At 39.3% G+C, this 21,150-nt stretch overlaps 1 protein-coding gene and 1 long non-coding RNA gene across 2 annotated transcripts in view; one reads left to right on the top strand and one right to left on the bottom strand.

Annotated features, from left to right (window-relative positions):
- The window catches only part of LOC146514938 (uncharacterized), a 170,211-nt gene that overhangs the window by 70,657 nt on the left and 78,404 nt on the right, over positions 1 to 21,150 (bottom strand). The gene's annotated exons all lie outside the window — the stretch shown is intronic.
- The window catches only part of lrp5 (low density lipoprotein receptor-related protein 5), a 48,592-nt gene continuing 32,704 nt past the window's right edge, over positions 5,263 to 21,150 (top strand). The window contains exons 1-3 of the mRNA XM_085167204.1: positions 5,263 to 5,531; positions 18,242 to 18,442; positions 18,603 to 18,819. Coding sequence (XP_085023330.1) covers positions 5,447 to 5,531; positions 18,242 to 18,442; positions 18,603 to 18,819 — 503 coding nt within the window. The 5' untranslated portion in view covers positions 5,263 to 5,446. The remainder of the gene's footprint in view (positions 5,532 to 18,241; positions 18,443 to 18,602; positions 18,820 to 21,150) is intronic.

Genomic DNA, 21,150 nt, shown 5'->3' with positions numbered 1-21,150 from the left:
ACCTTCGGTACCCATTACTGCTAGTTCTAGTCACCCTGTTAGCACTAGAACACATGTGTATAAGCTTGAGGGTCCTCCTTTCCCAGACCTTACCAGAGAAGATGAAATCCAGTATAGGCTGTTATAGGGATGGGTATTGATAAGATTTTCACGATTCCGATTCCATTTTCGATTCTGTTTAACGATTCGACTCTTTATCGATTCTCTTATCGATTCTTTTTAAAAAAGGAGAACACTAAGGTCTAATAGCTTAGAACTTTGTTTTATATCTTCTCTTTGAACAAGATAGAAATTTAGGAGTAACATGGCCTTACAAACCCAACAGTGAGATCTTAAGAGATCCACAGCCTACGGCTCTTCAATGGGGTGTCACAGGGTCCCCAGGAAAAAAAAATGTAAATGTAAAATAATAAAATAAATATTCTTCTGTAGCAATAACAAAGTATAACATCAATTATTCTGTAGCAATTACACAAGAATATCCAGTAATGTCCCTGCCTACAATTAAACACATTCACTTACCGAAAATCATCTGCTGTGGCAAATGGGTGCAAGCCTTTTACCACAAACTTAGTCACTGCTCGGTGACATTCGTCTATCCTGGCCTGAAAGGAGACGCTAACGGTAGACTGCAGTGAGAACTGCCAGCATCTGAGCCAGGCTGTCTGTCTCTCTCATCATGGTCATCTAAATGCACAGTAATGGCAGGTTTTGTAATAAGGCAGATCGCGCTAACATAATATGCACTGTTAGTTGATTATTTACCTGCCGCATTAACGGGAGAGGACGTGCAAATGTTACCGCTGCTGCTGGGTTGAGATTCACGAGTCCGGAGCGGAATTAAAAACACGACATTCATTTAAGGTTATCGCGTGTTTTGTGAGCAAATGCTTTTGTATATTTGTAGTGTTTCCTCCCTTAAATGAAATATCTACTTTGCAAGTATTGCAAGTTGCCCTGTTGTCATCCATTCTCGTAAAGCAAAACCAAACTTTTGAGCGTTTGAGCCGCTTAGGCGCCGTGTTTCCTGCCAGGTAAATGACGCTCCGCAACGTGGTGACGTCATTCGGGGCGACTGGAATCGATAAGGGAATCGTTTGCAAAAATGGCAAACAATTCCAAGGAATTGAAACACTGGGAACCGGTTCTCAACAAGAACTGGTTTTCGATACCCATCCCTAGGCTGTTACGAATGGCCCTTACTAACCTGCTTGACCCTCATGAGACAGAGCACTTTAAATATCATGTCCTTCTCGATCATCTGAAAGTAGACCAAGCTAAACGGTTAGCTATTTCCTTTTCCTATGCTCCTGACCCATACACTCAAGCCATCAAAGCTCTTGATGAGCGTTATGGGCAACCAAGACAGCTAGCATTGAAAGAGCTATGTAATATACTGGAGCTTCCTCCTATCAGAGCAGGTGATGGTCGGACTCTGGATAACTTTGCTCTTTGTGTGCAAGCTTTAGTTGGTTTGCTTAGCACTCTGGGTGATCAGAACTATATTGTGGCTCCCATGTCGATCGCCTACTCGAAAAGTTGCCCGCAGAGCATTCCAGTCGCTTCAAACGGCACATTTACAGGGAACAAGGAGATATGATGTATGACTTACCTTTGTTCTCATCCTGGTTGCAAATGGAATGCAAGTGTCAACCAAGAAAGGACAGTGCCGTTTCATCCTCGAACCAGCCACGACCTGCCCATAAGTACACCTCTCCACTCACAACAATATTACATGGGACAAATGCATCCGATCCTGTACAGGCAGCACAACCCATCATAATGACTAAGGCAAGATGTGCATATTGCTGCTCACCTGAACACCACATTAGCAAGTGCCCCGAGTTCATTAACAAGACAAAGGATGAGAAAATACACTGGATAAAGAGAAACAAACGGTGCTGGCATTGTGCTAGAACTCATCAGGCTGCGAAGTGTGATCTGAGGAAAGCATGTGCCACCTGCATGGGAAGACATCTACAGATCCTATGTGAGGTGAATCAGAGACCTAGAACTGAAGTTAATCCTGTAGTGAGGACACTGTACTAATAAACCTAGTGACTGTCCTAGTGTACTATTAAAAGTTGTGAAAGTGCTCCTGCGTAATGGCAAAAGAATCCTGGAAACATATGCAGTACTTGACGATGGCTCCCAACGTACCATGCTTCTGACATCAGCAGCTCAGCATCTCCACCTAACTGGGAAAGCTGAAAAATTATCACTCAAAACTGTCCATCAAGAAGTTGAAACTATTCAAGGTTCTTCTGTAAGTTTCCAGATTTCTCCTATCGCACATCCAGAGAAAACTTACACAATTAATAATGCCTTCGCTACAAGTCACTTAGCACTTTCAGAACACACCTACCCCGTATCCTCTCTTCAACGGAGATACAAGCATCTTCAAGGTATCCCATTAACAAAGCAGCTCCACTACTGCTCAAAGGCTCCGATCATACCCACCTTATTACGCCTATTGCACCAGTTAGACATGGACCATTTGGATCTCCTGCAGCAGTCAAAACCCGCTTAGGATGGACACTCCAAGGTACAATCACAGACTTCCAACCCCAGAGCAGTTCCACGTATGCCCAATGTTTGTTCACATCTTCCAGTTCAGATTCAGGAGAACCACTCCCGCACATCCTTGTGTCCGCTGATGGCTCTGAATTCATTCAGCCACCTCATACTCTACCATCAGCAGAGTATGCGGTTCCCCCAGCACCTGCAAAACTGCCCGACGGTCTGCAGGTCTGGGCCTGCAGCTGCATCCCACGCGGTTGGCATTTGGTCCTGCTTTGCCACCACCGCTGGCTACATGGCCGGCCCCCCTGAACTGTCTGGCCTGCGTTGTCGACCTCTAGGTCGACCCCCCTACAGGTCTAATATAGACCCTGAACAGGTCTATATTAGACCTGTAGCATGTCTGATTCCTCTGCCCCCGCTTCGCGAAAAAGAGCATTTCTAATCCTTTGAACATATTTCTCAGTAGAAATATGGGGGCGGCTGTTGTAAAGGCTCACCTTTCAGCACATTCACTTCACCAAATGCACCTTGTTTCTTTTCCTCGCCTTTGATTGGTTGTGGTGCTTGGCCTTAATTGCACTCACCTGTCACTCGTTATATAAGGACTGCACTCACCTACCCCTCACTCTTTCTTCACTCCCACATGGGGCGGCAGCTGAGGTGAGTATCTCGTTGAGTCTCCTGAGTTCATGTATTGGTTTGAGTTACTTAAATCATACTTTGTCCTTTTTAGAGATAGCAGTCCATGTGTGTCTTTCCTTCCTTTACCCATTATTCAATAAAACGACAAAACCTGTAAATGATTGACTGCTTATTCTCATTCTAATCGGATGAGCCCATGATGATGACTACTTAAACCCTGAACCTTCCTTCCTCCAAAACAGTATTGCTGGCAAAGACTAAAAATTTGAAGTAAAGTAACTTCTCTTCCTGTTCCTCTTGCTTATTTGCAAAAATGAAAATGCAAAAGTAAATGCTCTCTGTATCATGTTCAGATATGAACGAATATTCTTAACTATACAAGTTCAGTTTTTTTTATTAATGTAATCAACAATCAAAGACATTATTTAGGGGGCACACAGTTTTCATCGGTCTCTGGTTTGGGTGACTAGTAACAGCAGCACACAGTACAAATGACAAGAACTGATAATACGAATAATTGTCACTCTTTTATGATCACGTTTGCTGATGATTGTTTCATACAGCAGTATACCATATAGCACAGCCATTTTTTACATGTTTTTTTTTTTTTTAATGAAAATGACCTTAAATCTAATCAAATATGATGTGTAACATGGGTCTTATCAAAAACTGTCTGCTTCCACTCACTTTTTATGTGACTTGAAAACATGGATTTTATTGGTTAAATGCTACAAGTCTTGTTTGCAAACTTTACAACAGACCACTGGAGGATTTGGTCCGGATTGGTATTTGATGTTTCCAAGCCATAAGTAATAATCTCAGGCTCAATATATATGGTTTTGTTTTGTTTTGTTTTTTTTGCATGATTATTTGTTGAGTGATTTCCATAATATTACATGGCTTACTTGCTTTTGCGTGTAAAACCAAGCACATTTGGGGAAGACTGAGGTATGCTGCAATACATCCTGGAAGTCAGTTTGATTTAAAAAAAAAAAAAAAAAAAAAAATGCTTGGCGTCCAGACAAAAACAAGCTAGACTTCTTGCTTAATTTGAATGGTTGTTTGGTTACTTTAATTTACAAGGTTATCATGTATCAACATCAGTGTGTTTAATAAGGGCATCATATTCTGTCATGACTGACAGGGTGAGGTTTGTTAGAAAGTTTTGCTGTCACTGTCCCCATTAAGGACATATTTAATGATTTTTATTACTTATTAATTGGATATTTTATTACTTATGAAAAACAAAATCGGCAAATCCATTAAAAATTCCTGTAACTGTAGGCTAAAATGACCTGTTGCAACATGTCTTTTTGCAAACCTATGAAAAAAGTCAGCTTGCAGCTGATATTCAATCAAGTGTGACAAAAAAATCGGCTTTTGAAATGATTGTATTTTTGTACAAGAAATATTTTAATAATGTTTATTCTTCCCAAACATCATTCTTCCTGTCTGTGAATTTCATCTGTATCTGCAGCCATTTACGACAGACCTATGTATCAACAAACAATAACTGCTGTTTGATGAATTTTACTTCAAAACTGTAATATTGCCTTTTAAAGATGCTAGAATGTTATTAGAAAGCATAACTTAACTTGGGGAATTTTAATATGTCGCAACCATCCCTGATTCGTGTTGAAATATCCGACTCTCCCGATTTAATAAATTCTGTGATTGATTTTTTTCATTTGCTAGCATCTTTAATGACGTGGATTATTAGCATACACAGAGAAATCCAGGTTATTTTAAGTGTCTCGCCCCACTCTACATAAACAAGTGGAAGGAGTCTCTTAACTAGTAATTTCCTTTGTTTCATCCTAGTTTTACAGAGGTTCACTTCATTTAAAAGTCATACTTTACATCTTGTTTTAGAATTTCGTGTGCAGGGACATAAAAGTCTGTCCTTAAAGCAACAGAGCAGCGTTTACTCTAACTGCTGTCCAACATCTGATATTTATGACATTTACACAAAAGTCAAATTAGCAAGAATAAAAAATGGGACAGCCTCGTGTTGAGTGACGTAATTCCACGCCCGCCTGCCCTTTCTCTCAGTGCGCGAGCTCGAGAGTCCAAAGTATAAAGTAGCGCGAGCGCCTTAAGTGGGACGGGGTGGGGGGGAATGTAGTCGATAGCGAAGGACACACAGAAGCGCACACTCCTGCATGCAGCCACATCTGGCTTTACAGTGGAACACAGACCATATGTGTACATGTGAGCACTGAGGAGTGGTGGGCTTCACAACTCGACTGAGGAGTAAATATAAGAAAATGGACCCGGAGTTATGGATTTAAAGTGCAGAGGACTTGAAATGGGCGGTCTACTGGTGGCGTTGCTGCTCTGGAGTTGCCTTCTGTCGGCGGTTGACGGTACGTTTACTTTTTGTTCACAACATGGATCCTCAAGAAAGGTGGAAGCACGAAAGCTGATAAGAACACTGGTGAACACGGTCCGAGCCTGCCGCGCATTTCTGCACTTCACTGCCCTCAAATGTTACCACATTTGGTCAGTCTGAGTCTAGCAGCGATTTCTTGTGTCAAACTTTAGATTTTTATATCCCAAGGGCAAACCAACACAATGGAAGTCTTTAAATTTTGAATTGGTGTTGGCGACACGCTCTATGAGAAGGATTGTGTAACCAAACGGACCCCTGCTTTCCCCCTCAGTTTTACAGCCGTCACAGTTACAGGAAAATAAATTAACTTTAAAGTCAGCCTGGCTGTTTTGTCGGGCCTCGGTAGCTCCAGCCATTCGTGCTCGGTGTCGGATGTCAGCCAGTCTTTCTTCTGTAATGGTGCAAATACGCCGGTATGTTTATTTGAGAAAGAGCACACCAGAGAACAAGGGAAACATTTTCCAATGAGGATCGATGTCTTTATAAGCATTCCCTTCTCCACCGCCTGAATTGCGCTATTACTATTTAATCGCCTGAAACTGCTCAGCGAGAGGCGGAGCTTAGTTTTCTCTCATATGGATACATTTTTGCAGGTCCTGGTGCTTTCTATGCGGCCACTTACAGCTCAGGCATATTATTTCATGCTCCAACAATTCATATAAAATTAACTTCTAAAAACTCTAGCTCCCTTTAAGCTCACTCAATTGTTGTTGTTTTTTTCAAGGTACGGGTAAGACCAATTCCAGATTTGTTGATGAAAGTTGCAATTTTTGCTTTTCTACTTTCCGTCAGTGTCACCGGGCCACTGACGGAAAGCTAGTTATAACTTTGGTCATTCTTATGTAAATTAGTGTTATGCAAAGTGGAGGTTATCTCTGTCTTCATTCTAACTTAACAGTTTGAGCTATATGCCGCACCTACTCAGCTATTTTATCATTAAAATTTTAATGAGTCAGCTACCTCATCATGTCGTCACTGAGCTGGTTAGCTGGTCAATTATGTGTTAAAAGAATCTTACTGGTTTTACTACTCAAACAAAGTGTAGTTGCTGACTGTGTAAATGTATATTATGAGGTTCAAAAAAACAAAATGTGTCCACAGTATTTGTGTTTGTTGGATTGGGTTTAGACCTCAAGCGCACAATAGTGACATTTCTTAAGAACTTCACTTATCGTTCTTAATCCTTGACTAGATAGTAGATAATAGAGAACCGACTGAAAGGCACTGTATTACTGACTCTTCAGATTTCATCATTCCTTTTTATGATCGCTAAGTAGCTCATACGCTTTCTCTGAGTTATTTTTGATAAACTTTTAACGAAACACAGCCAGAGAAAACGCAGTAAATACTCACTCATTACTTATTACTCCAACTACTGCCAACCTTCTAGTAGTAAGTCCTTCATGATTACCTTACAACTGTGGTATTAGGTAAGGAACAATTCTAAGCTTGAGAGCTGGGTGAGTAATTTTCTTTTCTTTTAGTTTTCACTTCAGTTTAACTGTAGAGAAAGCACAGTGCTTTTTATTCAATGACATGTAGCTAACAGCAATAATTATTTTAAAGGTTAGGGACTAAAAAACAATGTCATGGTTTAATAGTTGATAGAAAATTAAATAAATTATGGTAGTATATAAAACAAGCATTTTATATTATTTGCCTGCAGCACTTAAATACTACAAACATGTTAATGCATCCAGTAAAATGCTAATGAAGCCTAATTTGTGAGCAAAGAATAATTCTTTAAACACATTTTGTCACTATTTACATCGTTTTCATTCAGTAATCTTTCAACAGAGGTCCTCTAATTCTGTTCAAGTATGTTTAAGTTGTATTTTGCTACTTTTTGCCTGAGCACCGCTGTGTCATTGTTATAATTTAACTGTCCTCTTATTTAAAGTGAAGCATATTTAGTTAGGACTTCAGTTTTTTCTTAACAGTTTGTTTTCTAACAGCACAGTAGGCCAGTTGGAAAATTCCTTAGGCCTGTTGTACTATTTTCAAATGAAATCTTTCACACACTTTCAGCTGTGTCATAAATGGTAACAAAGTCCAACAAGAACCTGTTGCTCAAAGTAACATATTTATCTTGTACCCTTGAGAAAGCATGACACTATTCATTATCACTTACAGTTGAACAGAGTAATGTAAAATTAAAACATACGATGTACGGTGTCAGTACTGAACTCTCACCAGCCTCTAACCTCCACTGGTACATAGTGGAACTTTAGGTCCACATCACTGATATAACCATAAGAACATTCATCCAAATCATGTATATGTTTCCTATAGATCCACATCTAGGATGTATTTGTATGTGCATGAGTCTATGCCTTTCAAGAAAATCTCTCATCCTGAACTCAGTTTCTCCTCTTTTGGGCTTCAACTGTCCTTGTTTTGCTCTTTACCCTTGGTAACCATGAACCACTTCACCACCTGCGGCAGGTTCTTCTTAGTGTGGTGCTTTGCAGATTTCCAGAGGAAAACATTTGGAGCTGACATACACAGAACCACAGGATGAGATCCTTTCTGGGAGGCCACTGAAAGACACAGAGGACTGCCACAATAGCAACATTAGCTACAGATTTCTAATGTTAGAGATATTGCACAAATGGAAGAAAGCAGTCCTACATATTGGTTTAATATGTGCAATGAAGAACAAATCCTGGTCAAAAACGATTTCAGTCTTTTCCTCACAGTGTTACTGGAGGCCAAGATAATGCTGGCCCCCAGTAAGCATGTGGTTAGACACCATGTTTCTAAGATTTTTAGGACTGAGTACATTAACCTCAGTTTTATCTGAATTTAGAAGCAGGAAATTAGAGTCTATCCAGGTCTTTTATGTCTTTAAGACATTATTTCAGTAATTGGTGTGTGTTATCAGGCTTCTTGGATAGATAAAGTTGGGTATCATCTGCATAGCAGTGAAAATGTATGCTCTGCCTTCTAATGATACTACCTTTGGGAAACATGTATAATGTAAACAGAATTGGCCCTAGTGCAGAACTCTGTGAACTGCACAATTAACCTTAGTATCTGAAGAGGATTCTCCATTTGCATGAACAAATTGGAGTCTTATAGATACGTATAATTCCGATCACTGTGGTGCAGTACCTTTAGTCCACTGTTGGAGGCTATAAGAAAATCAATTGTTCACTAATGCCTTTTCTGTACTGTGATGAGCTCCGAATCCTGACTGAAACTCTTCAAATCAACTATTCCTCTGCAGATGATCAGTAAGTGGTATTAGCTCAAGCCGTAAACTCATCCTGAACACATGTGGTACACCAGAGCTAATGCTGTGCTAAAATGTTGCTCATTCAGTGCCTCCAGTGTAGATACAGTTACTAAAAATGTGCATGAGAAGGAATAGTTGAAGTGGTCCTGAAAGAACAATGATATCCCAAGCATGTCTGTACACAGCCACTGGCTAAAAAAAAGGTGCAATACCATGCAAGTGTGTGTATGCTGACAGGTATCCTTATGAAACTGTAAGAAGAGATGAATGGCACTCATTATGATGTTTAAAATGTTTTAGTACAGACCTCTGCCTGTGCTGAAGCAATTCAGTTCAAATCAAATCAGTTTTATTTATAAGGTGCCAAAACACAACAGCATTCGCCTCAAGGTGCCTTATATTGCAACGTGAAGACCCTACAATAATACAAACCAAAGACAGCTAAATCCCAGCAGCAACAATACAGCTACATTTATAATACTGTTCTCATTCACATGTTTTTTGTGTTTCTGTTGTCAGACATTATTACAATATTGGATGGAAAATGAAATGCTGCTGTAATTGAACCTCATAAATGCCACATGCTAACAAGTTACTGTGGCACAACATCGAAACTGTTTTATATTTATTAAGTTGTGAGGATAAAAAGCGGATGATCACAGTTGAAAACAGCTAGGCTGTGTGTTTTGCCAATATTCACAATTAATATAAAGAAGCTTTCAGGCAACAACTTTGGGCCCTCTCTGGTGTGGTGTACATCAGGGTTTTGCAAATCCATACTTTAACACCAAACTCATGTTCTGAGATTTACAAGTTAGGATACGTTTGATCTGTTACTACTAAAAAGTTGATGTGATTTCCAGCCTTGCAGAAACTCACTGAATGAGATGCATTAGAATATGAGAAGGGAAGGGAAAATGGTTTAAGGGTAGGAAGGGAAATCTGAGGAGCTAAACGTGAGGAGAAGGGGTATGGTAACAGCACTGAGGAGGAATGAAAGTACTGGGTTTATGACTTTTCGTGTTTGCATTAGCCTGGTTGGAGACTCTATGCTGTTTGGATTTTGTAAAAGCCTGATGTAACAAATGGAGAGAAAAGAAGAGCGGGAGAAGTAGGTAGGACGAAAGAATGAGAGAGAAAATAGGAAAGAACTCGCACAGGTGGAGACAGAGGAAGTCTGTGGCAGTCTACCTTGATTTCTCTGGGGTCCACTCTCTAACACACATGCACACACTAACCATGTTCCACTCTTATCATGCACATTTTTCTCGTCCCGATTGGGGAGGTGTGAAGAAAATCTCTTCCTTCCTTTTAGCCCTTCACCAAACACACAGACGCCTTTGTTGAGATGGGTTCTGATAAGAAGTAAAGTGAGGGGGGCCTGCTGGCTTTCTCCAGGCAGAACAAAACAGGAGAGCTGAGAAGTTGTGTGTGTTCATTTGTGCATGAGCGTGTATGCATGGAAAAGAGTTCAGCAGTGCATTGCCTACTCTTTCAAAACTTCTTTTGGAGCACGTCTTTGTTTTCAAGCCCCCACCCCAACACACACACACACACACACACACACACACTCACACTTAGGCATGCCCTGTCTTTCTCAGGACTTCTACTGACTTGACTGACACTGGATTCATGATGTACTGATTCAGACTTAACACACACAGAGAGACTTGGTCCTTACTTGGAATCTGCCACAGGGCGTTGGCATCTTATAATATAAATAAACAGTTTTCCAATGATGGAATCATCAGGAGATTTTTGATGCCCTGCACCTTTAGTTTGATCCTACTACGGAAAGTCATGGTGTAGGATCTTTCAGAACTTTTTATTAGGGGTGACAGTATAAAAGATGTATGTAGCTTTCAGGCCTGAAAGGTAAAGCCAGTGCAGAAGTGCCTTAAACTTGCCTGTTGTATAGAAAAAGTTAAATAGAGGTCTTTGGGAAAATAGATCTTTAGAGACTTTCCTGATAAGTTTATGGGCTGATTTGCTGTTTCGGAGGAGGATTATCTGGGGTAAAAATTTAGTCATGATATAGCGTGGTCATTACATTAAGTGTTCTTCTTTGGGTTTTGGCTGCTCGCTTTAAGGATCACTACGGTGGATTCATTAGATCCTATTCATAGCATCCTCCTCTGTTACACCAACCCTCTGCATAACATCCTTTACGACATCCACAAATCTTCTTTCTGGTCCCCTTCTTTCCCTCCAGCCTGGCAGCTCTGTATTAAAATTCTTTTCCACACGTGTCCAAACCATCTCAGCCTTGCTTCTGTAATTTTGCCTGAATCCACTCAACCTGAGCTGTCCCTATGACATCCTCATTTCTTAACATTAGAGGTGGAAAAAGTACCTACATTCTGTTCTTAAGTAGAAGTACAAATACTAGTTTTAAAAAATTACTTTAGTAAAAGTTGAAGTAATGTTCGTTACTCAAGTAAAAGTAAAAAAGTACAGGCTGTGAAATGGACTCAAAGTAAGAAAGTAGTATTGTAGGCAGCTTGAATCAGAAGAAAAAGAAAAACATTTTCTGTTGCCTACATTATAGAGGGTGACTTTGCCTCTAAACAGGAAAATGAGCACAGTCAGGGGTTACAGTGGGATTCAACCCTAAAATCAATTGTAGTGGCTCAGCGCAAAGAAAAGAATCACTACTCACAATAATAAAAACTGAGAGCTTCAGTAGATTTTGTTAGTGTACAAGCTGTGATCAGCTGACCTGCTGCCCTTTGTGGATTTATAAACTTGAACCAGATGTCACCAGATGTTTCATGAGTTGTCCTGGCCAATTTCCATTCTATATACTAACAGTACACTGTTTATGCTGTCTTCATATTAGACAGTATACAGCTGGTATGAAGCATCATCAGCTAAAGTTCATATTAACCAATGCTACATTTCATGTAATCAAACTTTAACCACGACCGCACAGCCACTGTGCACCAGTCCAACACACTGTTGTTTACTTTAAACCCATCACAGTACAGCAAACTAACCTGTTCATTCTGCACTAACCTGCAGAGTATGTTCATGCAATCTTTAAATAATACAGTTAGTCTGCCTTACTGTTTTGCAACATGTTTCACAATATGGAAAAACACAATTTCATATATACAGATGCAATATCTGATTTACCGATCACAACCACATTGACTTCCTCTTACAATCATGAGCTCTTCACAATAAAACAGAATACTTGAAAAAGTGAACCATATGTAATGCAAATGCTCTTTTAAACTTATTAAACACATTATACTAATATTAAAAAAATATCCCCAAATTTTTCAGAATGGAAAACGCCTGAAAGGAAGCAACTCGAACTGACCTCTGGCACATCTGGGCCAAAACGTGGCATTAGTATCCCTCTCGCTCAGTGATTCTGCGGGTTAGGTTAACCTCGCATTTATGAAGCACATTGAGGGAAATAAACAGCTGAATCAGGAGTTCATTCCAGAAATGTACCAGGATGTTAGGAATTAAACTAGTGGACCCTGGTGGCAGATCACTCAGACAGACACAGCTGCAGTGAAGGCAGGTTTATTTACAGTGAGGATGAAATGATAAACATAACACTGGAATGAGAACGAGAAACTCGAACTGTTTGCCACATGTTTACTGCAGTCTTGGGCGAGGTATGTAAGGATGGAGACTGAAACGGGGACGGCTTGGACCAGTGGCAGTGCAGGTGAGCAGGGAGGCTGAAGTCTGGAAGAGAGGAACTGAGGTAGTACGGAAATGTAGGCAGAGATCACAGGCTGAAAATAGCTGGGCAGTGAGCGTCACGATCCGTGAATGTCCTGCTAATCAAAGTTCTACATAATAGACAGTTGACGTGTTACCACTTAAGACTGAGACAATAATCCAACACCTGAGAGCTGTCCAGCTGCTCCTCAAATAGCCTGCTAGATGACGGTGCATCGGAGAACCCCCCGATTTGTTTATTTAAAAAAAGAGACTAATATAGTTAACACTGACAGACAGACAAATCTCACAACTCACTATCAATATTGCTGTTTTTTTCTTTTGCTGTGAGTCGGTTTTTGGTTGTTGTTCTTATTCTTGTTTTGCAAGTACTTTCAGCTAGCAAGAACTCTCCTTTAGAAAATCCAGTTTTTACTTTTTACTATTTCTTCTGACTTTTGAGAATCAAGACTGTGATTAAACTCACTTATCCATGTCTTTGTGGACCTTGTTTTGTGTACTGGTGCACAGTCATGTTGCGATAGGAATGGGCCATCCCCAAACTGTTCCCACAAAGTTGGGTGCATGAAATTGTCCAAAATGTCTTGGTATGCTGAAGCATTAAGATTTCCTTTTACTGGAACTAAGGGGCTGAGCCCAAATCCTGAAAAGCAACCTCATACCATTAACACCAAGCTTTACAATTGATACTATGCAGGGGGACAAGAAGACAAGTATCATTCTCCTGGCGACTGCCAAACCAAGACTTGTCCATGTGAATGCCAAATGGAGAAATGACCAGTGGTGACGCTTTGCATTATGCTTGCTGATGTAAACATAAGTTTTACTTGATATTTATTAATAGATCCACTGACCTTTGTTTCCAGTAAACACAATTCAGGATCTAATGGAATATTAATCCCCATAATATTGGTCATGGTACTATAAAGACTGCAGGAAAGAGTGTACCCTTGTACAAAGCCAGATTCAGTGGTGGAAGGAACCACCTTCTACATCACATCTAAAACACATTTCTGAGATTTCAGGTTTGGATCTATGTAATTCTGGATCTACAGTTGGTGAGGGAAGTTGTAATGTGACAATTCAGCTATTCCAGCATAAATATGATCACAGATGGTCATCAGTTCTTATGCTTAAATCTTTGTTTAAATCTGACATTGCATGAACCTGTTTAGGTTCATGAACCTGTTTAGGTTCATGCAAACAGAGCTTTGGACTCTGTAATAGAGAATATGCTTTGGGAATACATTTTTGTTCTGTCTCCGGTTGAACAAGTTTACTTGCTGGTTTCATGCATCCAGAATTTCCAGTCTAAGCATTTTGTGAACGTCATACCAGATTTGAATTAAGTGCAACAGATGTTATGATGATGTTATCAGATTTTCTAGGTATTTGTCAAGTACGGTGCTGTGACAGTCAGGATGAGGACCCAATTGCAGGACTCAAAACTCAAAAGAATTAACTAAGGGAGCCAGCTTTAATTAAGGGACCATGACACTATTATAAACACTATAAACAAATTCACTGGCAACTTTCTCTTTCAAAGAATCCTGATCCATTTGAGTCCACACACGGATCTATCAGCTTAAAAGAAAGATGAGATAAATTGCAACTGGGCAATTAAATAAACTTTTTTAAAGTTGGGTAGTTGAAGCCTCCCCATATTTATGATCCCAAGTTAACTTTTCAAGGGAGACTCTTAATGATTTACCCTTTCATAGAAACTGTCTGACATAATTATTGATTCTTTTGAAAAAAAGAAAAAAACTTGACTAAAAAGTATTTTACAGTCTTGGTAAAATTTTAATTTTGACACAATTAACCCTTCCAATCAAGTAAACTTTGTATTCTGAAATACCAGTAGAGGCATTAACCAATGTCTGTAGCCTAACGAGGAACTTACCAGGGTAAGTTTTTTTTTGTTTCTGTGATCTATTTCAAAGCCTTTTATATCAGGATCCCATCTGATCGACATTGTCAAAGGCTCAACAGCTAAAACAAATAGTGCCGGAGACAGAGGACAACCCTGTCGACTTGACCTGTTCAGCTGAAATCTGTGCATTAGTGGAAGCCTTCGCCCCGGCCTGAACAAATATGGCCACTCCAGTCTGTCAGAGGCTTTTTGGCATCACAAGTTACTGCTGTACTGGGCTCTACTGGGATTTTGAAAGATGGACACTGTTAAAAAGGTTACATAAATTGTTAGATAGTGAGCGATTATAAATAAATACATTTTGATCCTGGTATATCAGGCGTGGCAAATACTTACCAAGCCTGTTAGCCAGTGCCTTAGAAATGAATTTATAGTCTTTGTTCATAAAGAAATAGGCGATATGATGTGAATATTGCTGTGTCAGCAGCCAGTATGTTGAAATTCCTTTACAGGTTTAGACATTGCTTTGTTCAATTCTTCTATTGTTTGCATTTGCATTATATTTTTTTATAATTTTTGTTAATGATATTATTTGACCTTTCAAATATGCTTTTAATGTGCCTCATAGTATAAAGCTGTTGGGAGCGGAAATGCGATTCATTTCACAGATTATTTTAATCTGATCTCTAATAAATTACAAAGAAAACAGGTTTTTGGAGAATTGTGAGATTTTAAGGCTGTCTGTATAAAACAGCCGTTTTTTCTGGAATCAAGAGCTGAGTGGTCAGACAGGATCCTGGGCAGGTGTGGATTATCCAGTGTTCTGTGGAATAGTTGTGTTGACACAAACAAAAAAACGATCTATTCTAATATGGGAATTACGCAAACAAGAGCAGAAAGCCACAGTTATTTGGAATAGTTTTAAACTGGATACAGTTGTAGTTGATTTGTCCAAAATAGGAAGTAGAAAAAAAGTTATATCATTCCGTACCAGTATGTTTTGCTGGGGGGGGGGGCGTCCATTGTTCTGAATAAATTTCACAATTAACTAATCAACCAGAAGGGTCAATTAAAGTTTCTTTTGTTGTCACTGGAATATTTTTATTTATCAGTATAGCCAGTCCTCTGGCTGTAGAATGAAATGAAGAAGATGACATAACATGGCCAACCTACTTTGTTCTATTGCAGTAAGATGGGTTTCTTGTATAAAGGCAACATTAATTTCCATTTTTCTTAGCTGGTTTAAAACTTTCTTTTAACTGGTCCATTCAGCCCGTTTACATTAATACTAACAAAGTTTATATTCTTATTCATCAATAACAAAAACGAAACTCCTCAGAGTATAATAAGCTCTCTGAGAGTCCCCCATAAATGTAAAAATAACCCATCTCCTTTAGCAAAAAAGCAACAGTAGGAAAAAACAGCAGTCACTCATAGGATTATAAGAATGGCATTCTCATTCTTACGGCTCAGCCCTGTGTGTTTTGAGGAGAAAATAAACACTGTTATAAAAATTACTTTCGTTGTTATTTCAGCATGTATAGATAATTTTCCAGCACATTTCTTTCACTGAGGTTACCAAACTGGAAGTTAGTCTTTAAGTTATTGTTTTGGTTTTCTTTGTACAAAATAAATAAGTGATAGAGAAAACACAGTTCAATGAAACTGTAAGAGTAACCTGTGTTAAACTTTGTGTTGCTTAACATTCATTTCAAGCTGATTGCCAGGTTTTATTCCACCAACTAAAAAACTGCCAGTGTGTTGAAAGTCACTTAAATGTACCAGCTCTCTGATTCCCAGAGTTATCCCTGTCCTCATCCATCTGGGGGGCCTCGCTCTGCTTAGTTGTTTTCATACATGAAATCCCACCTCTGTTAGGAGAATCACTTCTGGACATTATCCACAGTTGTCATTTCTAACATGTAGCAAACAGCATCGCTTCAGACTCGTTTTCAGTACTGGAAGCAGGCAAGGGTGTAGCCTGAGTGTGGATGAGCATGGACACGTGATGGCCACTCACTTGAGGTGAATTGCTGTAATTTCCTGTCATTTTGTTTAATGTATCTGTTTCATTACTGTTACAGTAAAGCTATCTATTTCCTCTCTAGTAACATAACAATGTTGTGTTTGAACTGAATATTTTAAAGAATTATTGGTTCGATTAATCATTATCAATTCATTTTCTCTTGTTATTTATTTGAGTGTTTCAGCATGAATGATAGGCAGGGTACACCATGGACAGGTCGCCAGCCTGTCACAGAGACAGACAACCATTTACACTCACATTCACACTTATGGGAAATTTAGAATCATCAGTTAACCTAACCGTACTAACTGCATGTCTTTGGACTGTGGGAGGAAGAACCCCCGCAAACATGGGGAGAACATGCAAACTCCACACAGAAAGGCCCTGAACTCGAACCCCAACTCGAATCGAACGCAGCCCTCCTTGCTGTGAGGCAACAGTGCTATCCACCGCACCACCGTGCCTGCTTTTATCTATGTAATTTGATTTCAATAACAGCAGTAGAGACTACGTTCAGCGCTCACTTTGGGGCGCCACAACAGGTAGATCCATATGTTTGACTTGGCAGATTTTTACATCAGATACCCTTCCTGGTGGAATCCCTGCTCGTCCTGGAACTGAGAGCTTTAGCTTGCTAAATGAACGTTTAAACCATTGCCTTATGGAGACACTATGTTTAATAAAAGCAGTACCATGTGTCTTTTAGGGCTTGGGTATTGTTTCTGGGCAGCGTTCGTACTAACAGAGGCAGACTGGCTTCGTTCTGTGGGATTATAGGAGGCACGGTTGTGCCAAACCACAGCGTAGTAGCTCTGCCACCCTGCCTGGCCAAAACCACAGGATTCCCCAGAGGCACGGTGGCAGCTGCTGTGATCACTACTGGCTTCAACAGTGGGAGGACAACTTCTCTTGAGTTACTGAACCGCGCTGACAAAGACATGGGTTTATGGAATCTGGACCCTGACATTTGCATACTTACCGCATGGTTGGGACAGAGTGGGAATGCTTTCTTGTACAAACATTTTTCTTATATTGCCCTGGTTTGTTTTATGTTCTATTGTGAACTTGACTGTGTGTGGGTCTAGAATCAGCACTGTGCTCAGTGTCAGTATTTATCTAGGTTTGTTTTTTATGTATATTTAATTCTGAGCTCAGAAAAGATTGTAGTTCACTGGGCATGTGAAAGACACCACTGTGTGTGTGCCGTACAGAGAGGAGGAGAGAACAGTTAGCCAGTTTACACATATAAAAGCAGACTGATTAGAGAGTCAGTAGAACTGTAGGTACAGAGAAAAGGCTTCCGCTGGTGTAACACGTGCTGGAACTGCAAAATAACCCCCAGGTGTGTGTCTCTGCATTAGAGAAGGTGGATAGTGGTACCGTAATAATTGCAAAATGCATTAATTTCCCCCTCTGCTGATCTTATAGGAGACACGAAAGGTTAGAGTATGGAGACTCCAAAATGCATTTTTTTCCCCAATGCAGTAACTCCCTGAAATGAGTGTTTGTCAGTCTTTTGGATATGTTTCCCACATATTTCCAGGAAAAGTCATCTTCGGTCTGTACTTGGTAAAAAGACAAAAATGAGAATATTCAGAAGAAATAAAGCAGCATTTTGTTTGAAAAAGTTTATTCATTTTTTGAGAGAATTGCCGTGATATCAATTGAAAGCTTTAGTCAGATTGCTAGAGGCAGATCCAGTAGTTGTTGTTTTTTTTTTTTAACAAACCAGTGAAATTTAATAACCGTTCGAATATACGCATCTTTGCATCTCTGTATGAAATAACATTGTGAGAAATCTGAGTGATATATGAAATGTTACATAAAGGATCTTTTCCATTCCAGGGTCACCGCTCCTTCTTTTTGCCAATCGGCGTGACGTGCGATTGGTAGATGCAGATGGTGTCCGCGGGGAGTCCGCCATCATCGTGAGTGACCTGGAAGATGCAGCAGCTGTGGACTTCTTGTATTCTGAACGCCTGATATTTTGGACGGATGTCAGTGAAGAAGCCATCAAACAGACTCACTGGAATCAGTCTTCTAACTGTAAGACTACACACTGTTTACTTTTAATTTTTCTACTTGGTGAGGACTTTCTCGTAAAAAGCTAAAATAACTATTGCTGCATGTGTTAATGATTTTTTGAAATATACACCCTTTTTCATGTAACAGTTTCAACTGAGTTTGTTGGTTTTTTTACCTACAGCCCTTAAAGAGGCACTGGGAACAGGCCAGACTGTGGTAGTATCAGGGTTAGACAGTCCAGATGGGCTGGCCTGTGACTGGTTGGGTAAAAAGCTCTACTGGACGGACTCAGAGACCAATCGCATTGAAGTGGCCAACCTAGATGGAACCTCAAGAAAGGTGTTGTTCTGGATGGACTTGGACCAGCCCAGGGCAATCGCTCTCAACCCTGGCCAGCGGTAACAAAATACACACAGAAATGTGCAAAGATGTGTCTGACACCATTCATTTTTTGTTATTGAATGGATCAGATATTGTGTGGGGTGTAGGCTATGTAAAATATCCTCACAATCAAACCACAGACCAGATCCTACATCAAATTAATAATTGGGTGTAAAACTGATATGGATATCAAAACTCTTTTTTTTTTTTTTACATTTTATAACCTAGTTTCTAGTTTCTTGGCTCTACTGATTCTGCTGATTTGATCTCTTATAGCTCATGTTGTCCCCAATGAAACTGGAAAGCTCACTAATTATTATAAATGCCAGTAGAAACACTTCAAAAATGCAACTACTGTTGTTTTTACAGGAAAAAAAGCTGCACTATTTTTTATGATTATATTGACCTTACAATCAGTGATGATGGAAAATGAGTCTGGCTGGCAGAATGAGTGACGGGGCAAGCTGAACACAGAGATAAACATGTTTAGGGCACTAAGAAATAGCAATTCATCTAAAAAAAAAAAAAAAACCCTAAATACACTGATACAGTGACAGTGACACAGTTTTTATCATTTTACATCTATATGCTACCACAAATATTCAGAGAGGATGGGGATCATTCTTTAACACACTGGGTTACTGAACAATTGAGCTAAGAACAGCTGAAAGTGTTGCTGGAAATGCTGCACATACACAGATTTAAAAAAAAAAAAAAAAAAAAAAAAAGACAGGTAGGCAAAGCTTTCTTATCCAAAGAGTAAAATTGTCAGAAGCCAGTGGGGTCCCAAATGTACACAGAAGGCATTCTTTGCCTATGTTCTTTGGCTGTAATGTAAGAAGTCACAGGTTATGTCCCATTTAGGAGCGTTATGGTTTGCACTTTAAGGTTCTTAAGGGTTAAGAACCAAAACCCTTGTACATTGAGACATTGAGTTTCAATGGGAATACATGTATAAATAAAGGTTAAAAAAAACCCTGCTAAACGGCGCCTTGTACATACAATTAGGTCTTTAAGTGTATGGATAGTGACACTGGTTTTTTGTTTGTTTGTTTTTTGCTTTTGCCTTTAATTCAAGGGGTTAAGAAAATTTTTTATGAACTACAGCCATTTTTATACAAAGTTCCCTTTTCAGAGGCTTGTTTTTAAAAAAACATTTTTTTATGACTAAAACAATGAAAAGCTGCCGTGGTCAGTTTTGTTTGCACCTGAGAACATCAGACGACACATATTATGTTGCAGGTAAATTCAGCCTGACTAGAACAGTGGAGCTGGAAATCACATTTCTTGTTATTGCATTAAAGGTATTTGACCTTTTTATGTTTAAATGTGTTTTTCCCTTAAATACACATTTCACAGCAAGAAAAGTTTTTCACCACAGGCTAAAAACCAAGTCAATGACAGAAAAAGTTAGATTGTCAGTGTGCACAGATAACATTTGTATAGAGCACAAGAACCATGGGGTGTTTCTGTGTTGGAGTTTCAGGCCGATGTTTTTCATTATAAAGAAAATAATCATTGGTGGTGTGAGAAAAGATGAAACTCAGGCAGGTTGATTAAATTCTTATGAAGCATCTGCATTCACATTACAGTGCCAGTGAAATGTTACTACAGGTGGGGTCATTGAATCTGTAGTATATATACAGTATATATATGGAATCATATTTTAAAAACATAAAAGACAACATTGAGATGCAAAGACAATATTGTATATATACACATTATTCCCAGATTTCTCATTTCAATTCTTTAGCTACAGTTGCAGGAGTTTAAGAATAGTTTTTGCACAAATGGACTGGCATTTATAATGCTTTCCTAGTCATACTGACCACTCAGACTTCTTCAGACTGCAAACCACATTTAACCATCGATTCATACGTGCCTTTTAGTTATTATTACACTTTATCTACCTCACACCCAAGGCCAATTTAGAATAACCACATGACCTAAGATGCATTCCTTTGGAGGGAACCCCACATTGTCTCAGGGAGAAGATGCAAACTGCAGATTCAAACCCAGGACCTTTTTGCTGTCAAGCAGCAGCACCAGCCGCTGCGCCACCATACCACCACTGTGAGTAGCATATAGATATCAAGTCAGTATAATAAGAACAATTACTAAAACAGATGAAAAGTACAAATTTAACTTTAGTTACTTACTTCACAGAAGCAAGTTATCCAGTATTACTATCCAGTATTAGTATCTGTGAAAGGGAAACTATACAAAACTTGCACCTTTCCTGAAATTTTTCTTTATGTAACTTAAAACTTTGTTCCATCAGTGGTGGTTTAGATTAAGCAAAATAACTCCAAACCCTGACAATAAAAACATATTTCAAACATGGGATA

The sequence above is a fragment of the Neolamprologus multifasciatus genome, chromosome 7 (genome assembly GCF_963576455.1).
Source record: "Neolamprologus multifasciatus chromosome 7, fNeoMul1.2, whole genome shotgun sequence".
Classification (NCBI taxonomy): Eukaryota; Metazoa; Chordata; class Actinopteri; order Cichliformes; family Cichlidae; genus Neolamprologus; species Neolamprologus multifasciatus.
The sequence above is the reverse complement of the archived record's forward strand: the minus strand, read 5'-3'. Positions and strand labels throughout refer to the sequence as shown.